Source organism: Contarinia nasturtii, unplaced genomic scaffold (assembly GCF_009176525.2).
Source record: "Contarinia nasturtii isolate CC-2019 unplaced genomic scaffold, AAFC_CNas_1.1 Cnas_scaffold_730, whole genome shotgun sequence".
NCBI lineage: Eukaryota > Metazoa > Arthropoda > Insecta > Diptera > Cecidomyiidae > Contarinia > Contarinia nasturtii.
The window spans coordinates 1-18,113 of record NW_022198079.1 but is presented as its reverse complement, the minus strand read 5'-3'; the positions used below and the strand labels follow the sequence as shown (position 1 = coordinate 18,113).

Below are 18,113 nucleotides of genomic sequence, written 5' to 3'. Positions count from 1 at the left end.
TAGTTTTCTTTCATGTCGTGGATCACAGTGCGGAAAAGTTCATCTTAGGGATGTAAGACATTTTATTTTTGATTGAAATTGCTTTAAACTTGGTGTGATTATTTACTTTGATAAGAAAATAATATTCACAAGTTTTCACGGTAATTTAAGTTACTGCAACCATACATAGAACATAATTTCTGTTTATTCCCAAAATTTCGGTTCCATGCGGAAAAGTCAGCTTGCGTACGTAAGCCTCTTTATTTTTGTATATTTTAGTAGTGCATCAAATTTGATGGGCATCGAATTAAAAATCCGCAATTTTTTTTACATAATTTTATTGTTGAAAGAAAATGATGATAAGAACATAAAACTTATAATACTAATAGAATACATGTGAAAAAAAAATTGTGACGAAAAGTTAGCTTATAACTCTATGTGTATTTGTTTTTTTTTTTTGTGTTTGTGTGTGGTTGCTATCTTTGCATCTGATGGGTGGGTATTATAGAGCCATCTCAGCGAATATTTGTGTTTTTTTTTTGGTGTTTGTACCCGTTCGCCACACACACACTCATTTTTTTTACATAATTTTATTGGTGAAAGGAAATGATGATAAGAACATAAAACTTATAATACTAATCGAATACATGTGGAAAGAAAAAAGTGTGACGAAAAAGTTAGCTTATAACTATATGTGTATTTGTTTGTTTTTTTGTTTTTTTTTCTGTTTGTGTGTGAGTGTGTGCGGTTGCTATCGTCACATCTGATGGCTGGGTAATTGGGTATTATAGAGCCATGTCAGCGAATATTTGTGTTTTTTCTCGTTCAACACACACACACGCCATACACACGCAATTTCTGTTGATTCAGTTTCAGGCGGCTCATCGCGAAGAGAGATAGAGATGATGCAGAGAGATATAGAGCTCTGTTGTGATGATGAACGTGATGCTTGCAGCGACGAATATTTGGCAACCGCATTTTTTTCTCCTTAGCACACACACACAATTGTAATTGTATTCTTTTTTTGCGGAAAAAACAAATACTATATTACTATTAATTACAACTACTATTAAAACTAAAAATTATAAGATATATAACTAAAAATGATGAGATGAATGTCATTATATTTGATGATTTTGTTGCATACGCTTTATTTCTTGATTCACTATACAAACTTGTATAAGTTTACTCGTTGCGCCTAACAGCACACCAAATATAATAGAACCAGCCATGGTCATTATTGCAGCTTTTGCAAAATCCCAATTTAAAAAAAAATCTTTTGCAATTTCCAAGGGAGTTTCAGAAACTGTTAGCGGTTGTGAGGGATTTAAAATGCGAACAAATTCAATATTTGTATCAATGTATATGGTTTTATTGAGGCTTGGCATAAAGATGTAACAATATGAATCTAGCTCTTCTATTTCAAGAGCATATGGTTCGTGTGAGCAGCTCAAATATTGCTGGTCAAATGTACAGTTGCTTTGGAAGGGGATGATGCCCTTTTGTTTTATGCTATTTGCTTGGATAATTATATATGGTTTTTGATTGCACCCAATGCAACCATAGCTTGAAACTACTTCAATGTCACAGTTGGCTTTCTCATATTTCAAATTAGCAATGTCTACATTTCCAATCATTATTTTTAAATTTGCTCGTATTTTATGTTTTGTTTCAATGTAATGCTTATCTTTATACTCAAATCCGAATAAGTTGTCGTTTGGTTTTTTCGAATTTCTGAATCGGCGCAATTTTGGTTCTGGCGTTTGACAAGAACTTCGACAATTATCTGCCTGACATCTTATTTCGTTATGATTATAAAAGTGACTCCTATTACCACCTTCTATTTGAATTTGATAATCACCAATTTTGTCTGTCTCTGGAAAATTGAGTTCTGAGGCTTCAACTAAATAGTATATGTTATCATCTTTAATTACATTTTTTGGTTGATGATAGTCAGTGCCCGATATATATTCCAATAAAATTGGCAAATTATTGTCCACGGAGAAATGGACAACTTCGATCTGATAAGATGGTTTATGTGCATTCAACTTGATCGTTTTATCCGTTCCTTTATATTTAATATTTATTTCTGTTTCCCAAATTCTATATGTGTATTCGTAGACTCTGGCCACATTGCCCGTGGGCTCTAACCACCAATGGGTGTAAGTGCATGAATAACCACCAACACATGGCCAAAAACACGTTGATTTTGTTTCACATGTAAATCCCTGAACTTTGTTGGGAAGAGGTTTAAAAATTTCATTTTGTACATCTAATCCACAATCATTTTCTGGACAATTCCAGCCACAATGAGATATTGTGGCCATTTTCAATTCAAAATCGGATGTGTCATATATGTGATGATAATGGGCGCGATAATACGAATTTTCTATTTTTATATTTAGTTCATTATTGTCTGTATCTATAAAACATAACGATTTTCCACTTTGTATCGGAAAGGATGCCATTTTAATATCCTTACATACATTCTCCTCACATACTCTCCCATCTAATTTAATATATAGTTTGTTGTCACATCCACCAACTAGACTAATTAACAATCCAAATATTAGCAATATTTGTATTACTGAAAATTGGGTATAAATTCGTGGCGGCGGTGGCGGCAACGCCAACGAATTTGACATTTTCTTAATTTGGTTTCGATTTATTTTTTTATCTGATGTTGTGACCTTTTTGGTTGTGGCAGCTGAAGCTTTATGTGGAATTGAATTGTAGCGTACAGACATAAATGTATCTCTTTTCTTTTTGATTTTGTTCACATGCTCTGGATTTAAAATTTTGGTGTGGATCTCCTTGAAACGTACATTTGGTAGAGTGGTGCCTGTAAGTTTTTCATGTTTTTCTATCTTCTTCATAAGTTTTTTATCACGGTTTTGTGTCTGAATGGAACGCCACCATGATTGTATGCTATGTCTATAGAACCGTAAAATTAGATACACCGACACAACCACGCTCAAACCAAATGTAAATCCTAAAATGTATTTTGCCTTGGTATTTCTGCATTTTGGAAATAATTCATTGTACATGCAAAATATATATGGTTTGCATTCAACATATGAAACTAATACACCAGTATTATTTTCGCAGTTGTACTCAATCATTCCGAAAAGTATTTTACCTTTCATTGAAAAATTATCATCATAGCTTTTATAGGTGTATGTATCGCCTCTGTGTTCAAATGTGCATTCATTTACACCATTTACAATCACTTCTCCATATTTGACGTTGATGTTAAAAGCATCAATTGAATTGACGAATTGGGTGATGATGATGATGGGGCCAATATAAGCAACAAATATAGATACAAATTTCATCTTACAATCTTTAACTCTAAATTAAATTGAATGTATATTATTTTTTTTCAAACATTGATTGGAAATGTGTATACCTACGTAATAATATTAATGTCTGTGATTTTAAACTTATTTTTAAATATTGTATCTAATCTATTGTATATATATTGTGTGTGTGTGTTATTTATTTTGAAAATTCTGAAATAAAAGAGAAATAAAGATACATCAAATGTTATGTATGTTCCAATTTTTTTGCATTTTGAAAATAAACACAAACATATTTATTTATTTATTTTTAGAAATGCACAGAAAGTTTTCCATATAGACGTATAGTATACTATGGGAATTATATAGCGCATATTACTTTTCCGCACACACCTAGTGTGTAAGGTAAAGTATTGGAATCGGTCGAAAAATTAACACCCATCAAAAATGTGTTTTTGGGGCCAGGGAACACGAATCTAGCGTTTTTTCGATGTCCGAATTTTTGTGCGTGGTACCCTGTACGCAAAAATTTGTTAACACGATAACTTTCAAACAAGAAAAGTAATTCAAAATCTGACATCACAGGATGATTGGGGGTGCCGAGGAATAGAAACCATTGGATTTTGAGCAACTTTGGTTGACAGAGTGAAGTGTCATGTCTGGTGTGATGCCCATGGCCATCCGTGGAAAAAATTCAATTTTTCTTCCAAAAGTGATATTTAATGTATACTTAAACTAGGGGGTAGACACAATAGAGAATGAATGAATACCAATGAATTGTCATAATACCTATCTATTTTCAAATACGACAATTACTTACTTATTTGAAGATTACTTGTACTAAAAATGTGAATACCGTCATTACCAAATGTCAAATTGATATCGGTAATAAAGATTTCAAGTTTTTTCCATTTCGTTCTAACATTCACCATTTTGAAATTTATTCTAATTTTTTCTGTTTTCTTTCTGTCATTTTTATCAAAATTGTTTTTGCATTTATTAAACCAATTGAAATAATACACTTGATAGCGTTGAAAAAGTTTTTTTAATATTTGGAAGATAATATTCATATATGCACATTGTGAGACGTTGCTGAATACATTGACATTTCGCCTAAAACTGAGAATACCAAGAATACCAAGAATACCTTCAATTTCGGTGAATATCTCAAGTAATATTCCATGTGTCTACCCCCTAGTACTTAAACACTCAAAAATGTGTATTGGGGGGTTTTTGGGTACGAGAAAACCGAACATGACGTTAATTTTGCGATACAAATAACTTTCGACACACTTTTCATACAAAAATTTCAAAAAATTTGGATTTTTGTATGAAAGCCATGCCTGTATGATATCGTAATGAGCTGAAACTTTGCACAGGTTATTTTTATCACACATAAATAACATTCCGAGAGTTTGAAGACATTTCAACGAATATTAGGGGCACCTCCCGAACAAAATTTTGGATTTTTCACCCAAAAACGAAAATGTCGTATGGGAAGTACCCCTAAATTGTATTGAAATTTTTTCAAACTTCCAGAATGTCGGCTTTTTGTGAAAAAATACCCTGTGGCAAGTTTCACGTCGTTACGATATCATACGTACAAGGATTAATTCCATCCTAAAATTCCAATTTTAAGTAATTTTTATATAAAAAGTGTGTCAAAAATTATGTGTATCGCAAAACTAATGTCAGATTCAGTTTTTCGTCAGTTCTCATTCAAGTAAAAGATATGTAATAAATGAATTTTGTGGATCACAGTGCGGAAAAGTTCATCTTACGTATGTAAGACATTTTATTGATATTTAAAACGCATTAAAAAGTGTTATATTCAAGCGGGGTTGGCGTATATGAGATTTGGAACTTTTTCATGCGAACGCAGCTGATCAGCGCCACCTCACATTAGTTCGAATTAGATCGAAAAACTGAATTTGATTCTGTAGCATTGAAATGAAAAAGAGAAAAAACAACAACAATAGCACGGCCACACAGAACTGTACATCTATGCGTGCTGATGCATACATACACATATTATATGTCATATACGCTTTCTTCATTCTTTCATTCCATTGTTATACGTATCTCACTGGTCAACAGATCTATGTAGCCATGTTACTGTTGTTGTTTTTTTTCTTTTTTTCGATTCAATGCAGTGCAACAAAATTGAGTTCAACTATGGAAAACAAGATGGCATAAATGAGGAGATTACGCATTCTGTCTCTTCATAGGCTTAGCCGGTTGGTTATATTTACTAAATAACTGCACAAATTTTAAAAATAGATTCATTAACATGCTTAATAGTTAATAGTACAAATTGATTTGTAGTTTTTCAAAACTATCAGTGTTTAAATGAAAAAACATGCAGCAAAGGTTTTTTGCAAAGCGTTAATTGGAATTAATTGATTTACATACCTTTTGTGATGGTGGTAGAGTGCTCGAGATGATTTTATGTTATGTTGCTGAATCGGTGATAGATGCTATCATGGAATTTACGCCTTTTTCTAATTAAAATAAAGAGTCTTACGGGAGTAAGACGAACTTTTCCGCACTGTGGTAGTTGTGTATTTTATTAAGAAAGTTCAAAATAATATTTGTTCGATTTTTCAAGCCTTTCAAGCGGCGTAAAGTCCGAGACCAAAAAATATGTTCCAACTTTGGCAACGAAATATTCTTTAATTTAATAGCAGAAGTACTCGAGAAAAGATTTTTTACACTTTCATGATGAACCCATTTGTACGACATTTGAAAGTATTCTATTTTCTAACAAAACACTATAAAAAATATGTCTGACGTTAATTTTGCCATGAAAATTATTTTTGAAACACTTTTCATAACTAAAGTCACAAAAAATTTGGATTTTTATATGGGTCTGTATGCTACCTTAATGGTGTGAAACTTTGCACAGGCTATTTTTGTCACAAAAAAATAACATTCGGAGGGTTTGGAGAAATTTTAAGCAAAATTAAGAGCACCTCCCATACAAAATATTCGTTTTTGATCCAAAAATTGAAAATTTTGTATGAGAGGTACCCCTAATTTTGATTGAAATCTCTTCAAACTTTCAGAATGTTATTTTTTTGTGTGAAAAATAGTCTGTGCAAATTTTTAAGTCATTAAGGTAGCGTAAAAGCATGGCTCCCATACAAAAATTAAATTTTTTGCGATTTTTTCAAAGAAACTCTGTTAAAACTTAATTGTATCTCAAAACAAACATCGGATTCGGTTTTCTCGTGCCAAAAAACCCCCCAATACATATTTTTGAGTGTTTAAATCATTAGTCTACATTAAGTATGACTTTTGGACGAAAATTGGACTCTTTTTCATAGGTATCACTACAGGCATGAAATTTTTTTCCATCGACCAAAGTCGCTCAAAATCTAATGATTTCTATTCCTCGGGACCCCCAATCATCCCGTGAAGTCAGATTTCAAATAACATTTCTGTGGGGTGAGATAATCGATGGACAAATTTTGCGTACGGCGGACAACGTACGACGTACGACGTACGACGTACGACGTACGACGTACGACGTACGACGTACGACGTGGAACAGACCCACAACAACCATGCTCAAAACGGCCTGATTCGGGTTCTCTGACCTCAGAAACGTCCAGAAAACATGTTTTTGAGATGTCGTAAATTTTGACCCATTGCAATACTTTCCCCTTTCACACTATGTGTGTGCGGAAAAGTAATTATCACTAAATTATTTTCTCTATAGTCGCTCCTTTTCCGCACACCTTTTGTTTGGCATGAAAATGACACCGCGTTGTTGTTGTTGTTAAGAATTTTCAATCGCACAAACCGCTGACAAAACCTATATATAATGTTAAATCACAAATTTATTATACAATATGATAAATGAAACAAAATTTTTCGTCATTATTTCATCATTTTTTCGGTACGAAGAGATTTACATACCATTTGCCATTTAATAATGAATGAAGTGATTGTGACTAAGAATACAATGTTGTTTTTGTTGTTCTAATTTTGTTAGGTGAATTTGCGTATATCCAGCAAGCGTTATCACAGGGGATGCGAAACAAGGCCGACGTAATGCAAAAGCCGAACGAATCACACGATTGTTTACTTTCAAAGAGCAAGCTGATCGTAATCGAATTGCAGCTATGATTGGTGAAATGCCATCGCTAAAAGGACCATCATGGCGTTCGTACATTGAACATCGATTACGTGTAATGAATGATGGCATTGAAACATATTCAACTAAACAGTATGCACGCTTGGGACTGGACAAGCATATCGAATCGGTTCGTGCAATCGATAAAACGGCATGCAAAATGGTTCACAATCAACCATCAATTTTCTACATTGAAGCCGGCGGATCAACACCAGCCAATTCGTCGATTAAGATCAAGAAACATGTGCGATGTCCAGGCACACGGAAGCTGCTTGCGGCCATTATGAAACGTGGCAATTGCATCATTCGAATTAAGATACTAGCCAGAATTGAAAATAAATTTGATACTTGAACGACACTGAAAATAAATGTGATACATACCACTTTTATTTTCAATATCTTTCAAGTATCAGATTTATTTTAAACGCGAGTTAGTATCTCATTTATTTTAATTCATCGTCTTGTATTGGAATTTTTTTAAAGAATGTTTGGAGGTCATGATTATTCTTACCCATTCAATTGGTGTAAAGAAATGCTCAACAAATACAATCGAGGTGCATCAAAAGACATTTATAATATCGTCACATGTGTCGAATCATGGATCTATGGATATGAGCCCGAAAGTAAACAGCAGAAAACAGTATGGGTCTTCCAAAGTGAAGATAACTCAACAAAAGTTGATCGAGCAAGAAGCACTTCGAAGCAAATGGTCGCCTGTTTTTTCGAGAGAAATGGTCAGGTGGCAACAGTTCCACTAGAAGATCGTAAGACCGTCAATTCTGATTGGTATTTCACCATTTGTTTGCCGGAAGTGTTTGGTGAAATAAGAAAAAACAACCGCCGTCGCAGAATAATTCTTTATCATGATAATGCGAGCTCTCACACATCTAATCAAACAACTCAATTTTTGACCAGTCAAAACATCGAACTGATGGGTCATCCGCCGTACAGTCCTGATTTGGCACCCAACGATTTGTTTTTGTTCCCAAGCGTGAAGAATAAACTGCGTGGTCAACGATTTTCAACGCCCGAAGAAGCAGTTGATGCGTTCAAAACACATGTTTTGGAGATATCAGTTTCGGAGCGGCATGAATGCTATGACAAATGGTTTCATCGAATGCAAAAGTGTATCGATCATCACGGAGAATATTTTGAAAAACAATAAAGTCATTTTCAATAATAAATGTTTATCTGCGTTTGCTATTCTCAATATATAAGTAACAGCCTACGTATTAATCTAATTTTATTCTTTTTTCTCTTTTTTTTTCATTCCATTGTGAAAATGGAATAAAATGAAAACCTAATCGTAATTAAAGCGTTTTTTATGAACGAATTTCCAGCACATTTATACACACACATACACACACACAAATTGTAAATGCATAAAAAATGGCAGTCGAATCAATGTATTTATTACTTTTTTGTGCTCTTTTTGCCAACGGTTCGATTACTTTCCATAATTGCAGTGCTTCGTTGTTGTGTATTACAAAGAACTTTGTGTCATTTTTTATGACCAATTCATTTTAGAAGACGATAACATCTTTTTATTTGAATCCCTTTGAAATGGTTTCTGATAAAGTGAGTATATTTTCATCGTTTGCATTACACCAAAAAAAAAATGGTAAAAACTGCATGAACGCACGGAAGACTGATAAATTCCAGAATATAATGAATTGGGTCGGTTTCAGTTGAGAATTAATTTTGAAATTCCTATACCTACAGCTATTTAAATTATCGTTTCGTTTTTATTGTTGTTAGGTACTTACTGCGTTGATGCTACAGGATTTGGGGGCCTTCTTCTTTTTCAATCAATTTGCAATGGAAATATAAGACAGTAAAATCAAACAGAGCATACCTATAAATAGATAGAGAGAGAGAGAGAACATTTGATTTTCAATATGAAATTATCCAAATAAGCTTATAAGGGTATTTATTGATCGAACAAAATATAGGAGTCGAATCATGTGAAATTATATAGTATTTGCATTTAATCAGAAATCACACTTTGATTGCATCACAAATGAATTTGAAATAAATCGAATAGTTCAACAAAGGCGAATCCCTCACACAAAGCGGTCGCGATGCATGAAATCGGTACGTGTTCGAATAAATTCAACAACGTCACATGCGATGATTGATTTTAAAGTGATTTGTCGATGTTCGTAAAAAGCTTTTACTGAAAGAACATTGACGACGAACATGAGTAATCACATATTTCTCAATACTGATTATACTCCTTTCTTCATCGAACAAATAAAGAATTTCTTTCTTTTTGAAATTTTTTTTTGAGTTAAGCAATTAATCGACTAATTGAATTGCAAAGGCAATGACTTCATATTATTTTAACTTTTATCGGACGAATCATATAACAAATAATGTGATAAATTTCTGCCGAGATTCAATTCATTTGGTCTGTATATGAAATGAATGCCTCTTTTCGCACGCAATTCTGTCGATGTGAATAATGTACTACATTAAATGTAGTTAATACACAAGCGAAATCATTATTTTGTAAAAAAATAAAATAAATTGGCGGCCACTCATCTCTGTCAATAAAATCAAGCACATTTTCTCTTAACCACTGTTGCATTTTCTGTTTGCTCAATGTGCCGATTACAAAAATTAAAGCAAATAAACGAAGGTTTTTGTTAATAAATGATGTAATATATCGAAAAAAAATGTATTTTTTATTTTTTTTCTAATACTTTTGAGCAGTACTGTACATAAATTTGAATTCACGAGAAAACTGAATCTGTCATTAGTTTTACAATACAAAAAATTTTCGACGCAATTTTCATACAAAAACTATTAAAAATGGGAATTTTCATATCGGAGCCATGCCTATATGATATCGTAACGACGTGAAACTTTGCACGCTGTATTTTTTTATTTTTATTTTTTTCACAAAAAGCCGACATTCTGAAAGCTTAAAGAAATTTCAATCAAAAATGCACTACACTGCAAAAGTTTAAGGCCACTTAAATGTATTTTCATACAAATTGTCGATATATTATTTTTCATACAAATAGTGTATTTTTGATTGAAATTTCTTTAAACTTGGTGAGATTGATTAAATGAAAAACAAAAAGAAAAAAAACTTACCAAAAAATTTTCAATTATTTTTTTGCATTTATGGTTGTTTCGACACTACAGGTACAAAAAGACTGACTGAAGTATAACTGGTTAACTGACTACCAATTGAAGGATCACAGGCCTTTTATTTGTGTCGATCCTAATTATTTGTGGTATTGTCAGATGGATAGAGGGTTTTTGTGGTTCGCCGACCCAACAAGAGATGGCGACACACACACACACGTTTCATAAAAAATTAAAAATTGAAAATGAAAACAACTAACGCTAATGAACCAACAAAGATGTCTTCTATATGCCTCTGTTGCGAAATGGAGAGAGAGAGAGAAGACAACACTATTTTGCGACGGAAATTTGGCAATAAAAGTATCGAATTTGTTTAATATGATAAGATTAAAATGATCGGACAAACATTTTTGAGTGGAACGACAGTCGCGTTTTTAAATGCAAATTAATAAACAACAACAATTCTTCCGTGTTTAGCTCTAATAAGCCATTACTTTTGGGCGGATTTTATTGTGCAATCATTTCAGACAAACTGGCGAAATACTCAAGTCGATATGACTATTACCGAAGAACCGAAGACGCATAATAAAAAGAAAATATGTCCCAAAATTATCGTTAACAAACAAATCAAATTGGACGCAAAAGAAGAAACTTATGTGGAATTCGCTGATACCGGCACTCTCATTATAATCAGACCCGAATTTAGGTATCGCATCAATTTTAAACCAATCACAAAAGGAGTAGAGAAATTAAACTTGACGATGAAACTGTTATGAAATTTCCACCAGAAGACAACGATGAAGATCGGGCGATTATCAAACGATTCAATTTTAATCGATTATAAGTGAGTTATTTTGATGTAAATCATTACTTTTCCACACACACACATATATATATACGTATATATATATATATATATATATATATAAACGAAGCCTATTAAAAGATAGACGGATAGTATCGTTCAGCTTGAATGCTTTAAATTCTTTATTATTGATAATTTTTCATGCAATGTGATTTAAGATGTTAATTAATTCTATGTTTTTCAATTGATATTGTTCCAAAAAAAAATTCTTTGTTTGCATCAACGAAGCTTATCTGCGGCCCATTTTTCCATCTTCCCAAGTGTAATTGAAGTTTTTTATTGCAAAAAAAAATGATTTTACTTTGTTGAATGAGAGAGAGAGAGATAGAGAGAGAGAGAGTGAGAGAGAGAGAGAGACAGAGAAGACAAGAAAGATACGGAAATCGCGTCATAAATAATTAGATGCCTACTTTGTCTTTTTCTTGAATATATAGATAATGTACGCAAAAAGCATTGAGAAAAAAACAACAGAAAAAAATAAAATAAACAATAACCCCTCATAAAATCCAAAATGGAAATTTCGAAATGGGGTTTCTTTTATTTATTTTCTTCTGTTGTTTTTTCCCTAATGCTTTTTGCATGCTTTGTATATATATTTAAGAAAAAGACAAAGTAGGCATCTAATTATTTATGACCCAATTTCCGTTCTTTCTTGTCTTCTCTCTCTCTCTCTCTCTCTCTCTCTCTCTCTCTCTCTCTCTCTACATCGTTCAAAGATAAAATTCAAAATCAAAAATAAAATGTGCAAATTGAATACATGTGTGTTGCATGTGCAGATCATTTATAATTCTGTTTCTCTCACTCTCTCTCTCTCTTTCTCTCTCTCTCTCTCTCTCTTCTCAACTAAAATATTTATAACCGAAAATTGGCAAAAAAATCTTATATTAGCCGATCCGCATCGAATAAAATGCACCGCCGAATCGTTGCCAGTAAAATTTCATGTACCCATCGGCTGTCAATTGATAACAATTTACATTCCACAAAGTGAATATGATTATGAATTAGTGCAAAATTCGGAACGAAAATTCAGACACAGTGTGCAAATCAAGAGAATGGCACAACAGAACAGCCCATATTGTGAATGGTATCAATGCATATGCACCGATTCAATTTAAGAAGAAAATCATGAAACGTGATAAATCAATTGTATTTACAAATATTCCCGACCAGCGAAAAAACCGACACCGATCGATCGAATAATAAATTGAAAAACAAAAAAAATCTATTGAAATTTACACCGCAACCGGTAACCGTTCGTCCAAATCATTTGCCATTGCGTTTCAAAAATATCACATCCAAAGCATCCAAAGCAGTACAGTTTTCCACAGTTTATTGGGCGAACCAGCAGTGTGTGTTCGACGCCAATGACTGAAAATAAAGTATTACATGGTAATATATTGCCAATTTGCAGTAATCTGTTCAACGAAAAGAATGCCATTCCAAAGAATAAAATAGTTTAAGATCGATTATCATCAATGAACCACAATCAATAATAAATAGCAAACCAATTACATACACCGAAAGAAAATAAAAATACGAATCAACAGATGTTGGAGCGAAATTTTTTCGAAGCATCGGATCGCTTTTTGAATAATACAGCACCAAATCGCTTTGGTCAGCAAGTAGCTCGTAATTCGTTGGTTGACATCACACGCCGAAGCATTTCGAAAATCTTCCAAACATTTATCGTTGCGACCAATCAGCACTGGTTTTACAAATTTTATGCATGAATGAGACTACATTGCCGATGGCAAAGTATCTATTCATATGGAAAACCATCAAATGATCATGGTGCAATTGATGATATTGTACCAAATAATCGATATCCAACTATAACCGATCAAATATATCCAGTATTTAATAGCTATGGCAAACCGATATCGCGTTTTCTATTCGATGAAATTGTGAACCAACAAACTGAAAACGATAACAACAATAAAAATTTAAATGCCATCAATTTTAATTCATTCGATGAACAACCGCAGACGATTCGAAACAATTTAAAGTCGGCAGATAATGAATTAAAAGCTAAAATCACTAACGAACAATGGCGATACGAAACATAATATAAACAATGTACCACCGCCTGAATGTAATAAATGAGCAAAAATTATCCGAATTACAGATCAAGGATACCTGTAGACTGCACATTGCTTCAAATGAAATAATAATATTCGTGAACACATACATTTTTTCTCTGTATGTTTGTAACCATGGTTGGTTTATGACGTATTTTCATCAATCTATCTATGCGCACATTGACATGAAGAGAGAGAGAAAAGCGTAAAATCCGACAACGACAATAATAATCACGACGCCAGCAGCTAGCAACAAAATTGAGAGCAAAACTAGCCAAGTTTAATTTTTAATATAGATTTTAAAATATGAAAACCATCGTTATTCGTCAAAAATGTGAGCATGTTTTTTTTTATCTTTTGGGCATGATGCAACGGAGAAAGATATTCCTTCAGACCGGGAGGAAATCATAAATAAAATAATAAAAAAGAGAACTATTTCGTAATTTCAATGAATGTTGTGGAATGCTCCTGCTTCTTTTATCGTTATTTAATTTGCACAGGTTTCATTCGACCGAGAATTTGTTTTTACGGTGCGAATAGCCGGCTCAGTCCATAAAATCGTAATTAGCCGATGGACTTTTCTCCCCATGAATTTCAAGTTACATTTCGATTCATTTCGTTCCGTTTCATATTCTCATTCATCGTATAATATTTTGGTTTTCGAAAGATTTTTTTTCTCTACACACAATTTCACTATGTGTTTGTTTGTGTGTGTTCGCTGCTGCCTTCTTTTTCTCTTTTGCGTAATTCGAGAATATTTTGAAAGGAAAAACCGACGAGAGTTCGGTAAAAAAAGCTTTATGATAAATGTTTCCTGTGCAAGTTTTTCTTCCTTTTGGTGCTGTTGAATAACGCAACAAAAGAATGGTCATTGCATGGAAGAATAGTTGGAGAAAAAAATACACACACACACACACACAATATCTTGTCTCAATACAAGATAATACACACCGGCGGCGAACCACAATTCACACAATTTACTATTCACAATCACGGGGGACGGCAGTCCCCCAAGTGACGCAATACCCACATACATATGAAATATGTATATTTTGCGTCACTCTATATATACGTTGAAGAAATGAAAATCTAGACCATAAATCTTTTTGCATATTTTAGTAGTGCTTGGGCACCACATTAGGAATCCGTAAAAAAATTAAAAAATTTCAAAATTTGGCCGCCAGGTGGCATTTTTAAAAAATCGCTGAAAATTCATTTTTCTCGATTTTTGACCACCGAGATGATTTTTTCTATTTTTTTTGGCCATATTCGGAATCTAGGGAGTGCGTAAATAATGTTAAAAAAAAAGATCATCATGATCGGTTGAAAAGTGGCCGAGATATGGTCCATTGGCCAAAAATGGCCAAAAACCTCAAAATTGGCCGGTTGAGGTGTTTGTATGTCTGTCCGTAGTTTCTTTTAAATTGTGTGAAATTATTTTTTTTCGAAAGTAGACTGAAAACTGAGCAAACTAATTTCTCAGTTTCAAAAAATTCGTTGCGTAAGTGATTTTGGTCTAGGGTCGTACATTTTTGGGAGGCCGTTTTTGAGTTTTTCATCAATCGGACATTTTTCTGGCCATCTGTAAGGTACCACAACGATTTATACGTCGTTGGAAAGGTTAAAGACTCACCTTTCCGGATCCGAAGTCAGAATGGAAAAAATTTCAAAAATGTCCGTCAGGTGGCGTGTTATGTGACATTTTCGGCGAAAAATGACCATGACTTTTTTTACGTAATCCAAATTTAAAAAAAAAAAATTTTTATGAAAAAAATCAAAAAACTAGGGGTTTGTTAGGGACCAAATATGTGATGATTTGGCGTATATGTCATATCTGGGAAAATTCGTTTTTTTAAAAAAAATACTCCGAAGTTGAAATTTTTTTTTTAGCAAATTTTCAATTTTTGGCCATTTTTGATCACAGGTATACGGGTTGTTTTTTAACAGAATCACGTCATTCTTAGCTTATTGGAAAGTCATTAACCCTAAAACCGTCCTTTCGCAATCCACCTTAATCCCGTCTTTGAGGGCACTCAGTGCCCGTAGTGTATTTTGTATGAAAAAATTGAAAAATTTGATTGTTTTTTTTTAATTTTTTCGATATTTCGAGAAATCTTGTGTCTAATCGTGAACTAAAGACATGAATGTGCACATCGGGTCGGCAGCTACGTTTTATATACTGTGCTGACAAAATAAATTAATATTGGTTGAACAAAATTTTACTAAATTGTATCACTTCGTCTTGGGGGCACTCAGTGCCCGTTAGTGTATTTTGTATGAAAAAATGGAAATTTTTCAATTTTTTATTTTGAATTTTCTCGATACTTTGAGAAATATTGTGTCATTTCGTAAACTAAAGACATGAATATACGCAGCAGATCGGCAGCTACGTTTTGTATACTGTGCTGCTATATAATAAATATTGGCTGAACAAATTTTTGCGGTACCGATGAATTCGACCAGTTTCATTTTCAAAATGGCATTTTACACTGTTTGCCTTTAAGTTTTCTCTGTTAAATTCATCTGAGTATGGGAATTCACATATAAATGAATAAAAAAATGAATTGAACACGAGACATGTTTGTTGTGTATATGTAAAAGTAAACCGAAGCAATTCAATGCAAAACAAAATTTCGGCAGAATTGGTTTATAAAAAATTATTATTCTTATTTGAATGTCACACGGAACACCGAACAACTTAACAAGTGTATATATATTTGTTTATGAGAACAATCGATTCATTCGTGCACGCAAAATGGTTTAATTTTAGTTCGAAATTTTGCTGGGGCACTGAGTGCCCGATGGATGGTTTTAGGGTTAAGGTCATCTTGATGAAGTAATAAAGAATTTTTGAAAAAAAATTCAGCGGAAAAGGTTATATCAGAATGACTAGACCCCAAAAAATGGGAAAAATCGATGAAAATCGAAGTTAATCGTCATTTATCTTGGAAAAATGTAAGTCTTGCTTCGATTTTTTCCTCATTGATCGAAAGCGCACTCAATTTTGAGCCGATATGCACATTTTTAAAAACCATCATTGTTTTATTTGGTGAAAATTGGAAAAAGTTTGAACTTAAGCGGCCACCTATATTTTAATATCTTAGTAATCCACTGTAATGTACTAGGTTTTTACTTTTTTTGTTCACTTTGACAACTGATTTTTCACAATTCGGACCCGACGAATTCAATGGTGGAAACCAATTTGAGAAATTGGTTCAATTTTTCGAAAAAAAAATGCTTGGAACCCAACTTTTGGAATGATATTTTGGAGTAAATTCATTTTTATTCGATTGATAAGAAAATTGGTACTGGGGGGTTTTTTGGCACGAGAAAACCGAATCTTATATTTATTTTGCAATCAAATATTTATTTTGCAATCAAATTAGATCCTGATACACTTTTCATACAAAAATCTGAAAAAAATCACCAAAAATGTGGATTTTGTATGGAACAAAATTGTCTGGGGATAAAATTGAGTCTATGTAGCTGTATGTCGTACAACGTACGACGTACCCATGTAATTCATTTGCGGAGTAATTTTGACGATGGCGGGACTGTGTGGAGTTTGGCGGAGATGACATACAAACTCTGTGTGTACGAGGGTAACAGCACATCTATGTGTATCATTCTTACGCAGATGATTAGTAACTTAGCTGTGTGTAAGGCTACTAAGATGTTCGTTTGGACAAAATAAATCTATGAACAGCAAAGAATGCTGTTGCACTCGTACACACAGCATTTGCATGCTATCTCCGCCGAACTCCGCACAGTCCCGCCATCGACAAAATTGCTCCGCAAATGAGTTATATGGGTACAGATTAACAAAAACCATGCTCAAAACGGCCTGATTCGGATTCTCTGACCCCAGAAACGTCCAGAAAAAATGTTTCTGAAGTTTTCAAAATTTTGACCGATTACAATACTTTTCACCTTACACTATGTGTGCGGAAAAGTCACATTTTAGCCAAAATCGAGATTTTTTCAAATCTGGCTCCCCTTACAGGATGGATCACTTCAGAAAAACTAATGAAGCAGAATATTTTCTCTCGGTATGTAGTATTGGTATAGTACTCATAGCCACCCCAGGCCATTTGATATTGTCACTTTAAAAAAATTAACCCACCCTATTCGTACAATGTACATTTGAGAATTAAAGCTCAATAAAAGTGTATTAATAGTAGAAGAAAAATCCAAATAAAACGTGTCATCATAAGGAGACATAATATATATATTTTGACTTGTTTATTACGTCAATATTCTTTATTGGCAAAAAAAAGAAAAAAATACTTACTTTGATTGATGAAAATTATAATGTGGCTGTTTGGTTGTCTCTTTTCTCTCTCTATATTTCTCGTTGCCTATATATGTTGCCTCTTCACTTCTTTGCTTTCTCTCTCTGTGTCTTCCTTTCTCGTAATATTTTTCGTATTATTTTTAATTTTTTTCACTCACAAAAATCTAATTTTCAACTGATTTTTACACTTCTTTTTTTGTTGCCAATGTTTTAACGGGAAAAAATTTGAGAAAAAAAAATATTTATATAAAAAAATGCGTGGCTTTACTGGTTCAATCGAAGAGATTATTCTTAGTGTTTCACGTTTAAATTTCTCAGAACTATTTTCTCTCTAGTTTGCTATTATTTTCTATCACTTTATTTT

General features: G+C 33.0%; 1 protein-coding gene and 1 long non-coding RNA gene across 3 annotated transcripts; both read right to left on the bottom strand.

Annotated features, from left to right (window-relative positions):
- Window positions 1–426: 426 nt before the first annotated feature.
- On the bottom strand, window positions 427–5,795 carry LOC116341510. Its single transcript, XM_031768620.1, has 2 exons — window positions 5,691–5,795; window positions 427–3,491 (listed from the first exon to the last, which is right to left on the bottom strand). Exon 2 carries the CDS (start codon window positions 3,312–3,314, stop codon window positions 1,101–1,103), a length of 2,214 nt encoding a protein of 737 aa, XP_031624480.1. The 5' UTR covers window positions 3,315–3,491; window positions 5,691–5,795; the 3' UTR covers window positions 427–1,100.
- A 1,188-nt stretch (window positions 5,796–6,983) lies between these two features.
- On the bottom strand, window positions 6,984–18,091 carry LOC116341511. 2 transcript variants are annotated; one of them, XR_004201174.1, is made up of 3 exons: window positions 17,747–18,091; window positions 9,183–9,271; window positions 6,984–7,095 (listed from the first exon to the last, which is right to left on the bottom strand). It is a non-coding gene; the product is annotated as an uncharacterized LOC116341511 (long non-coding RNA). The 2 variants fall into 2 exon arrangements; XR_004201175.1 differs by lacking the exon at window positions 17,747–18,091 and adding an exon at window positions 10,519–10,620.
- Window positions 18,092–18,113: the final 22 nt, after the last annotated feature.

Bases quoted from the DNA above. Each gene is read 5' to 3' on its own strand.
- LOC116341510 (XM_031768620.1), bottom strand. From the start codon at position 3,314: ATGAAATTTGTATCTATATTTGTTGCTTATATTGGCCCCATCATCATC.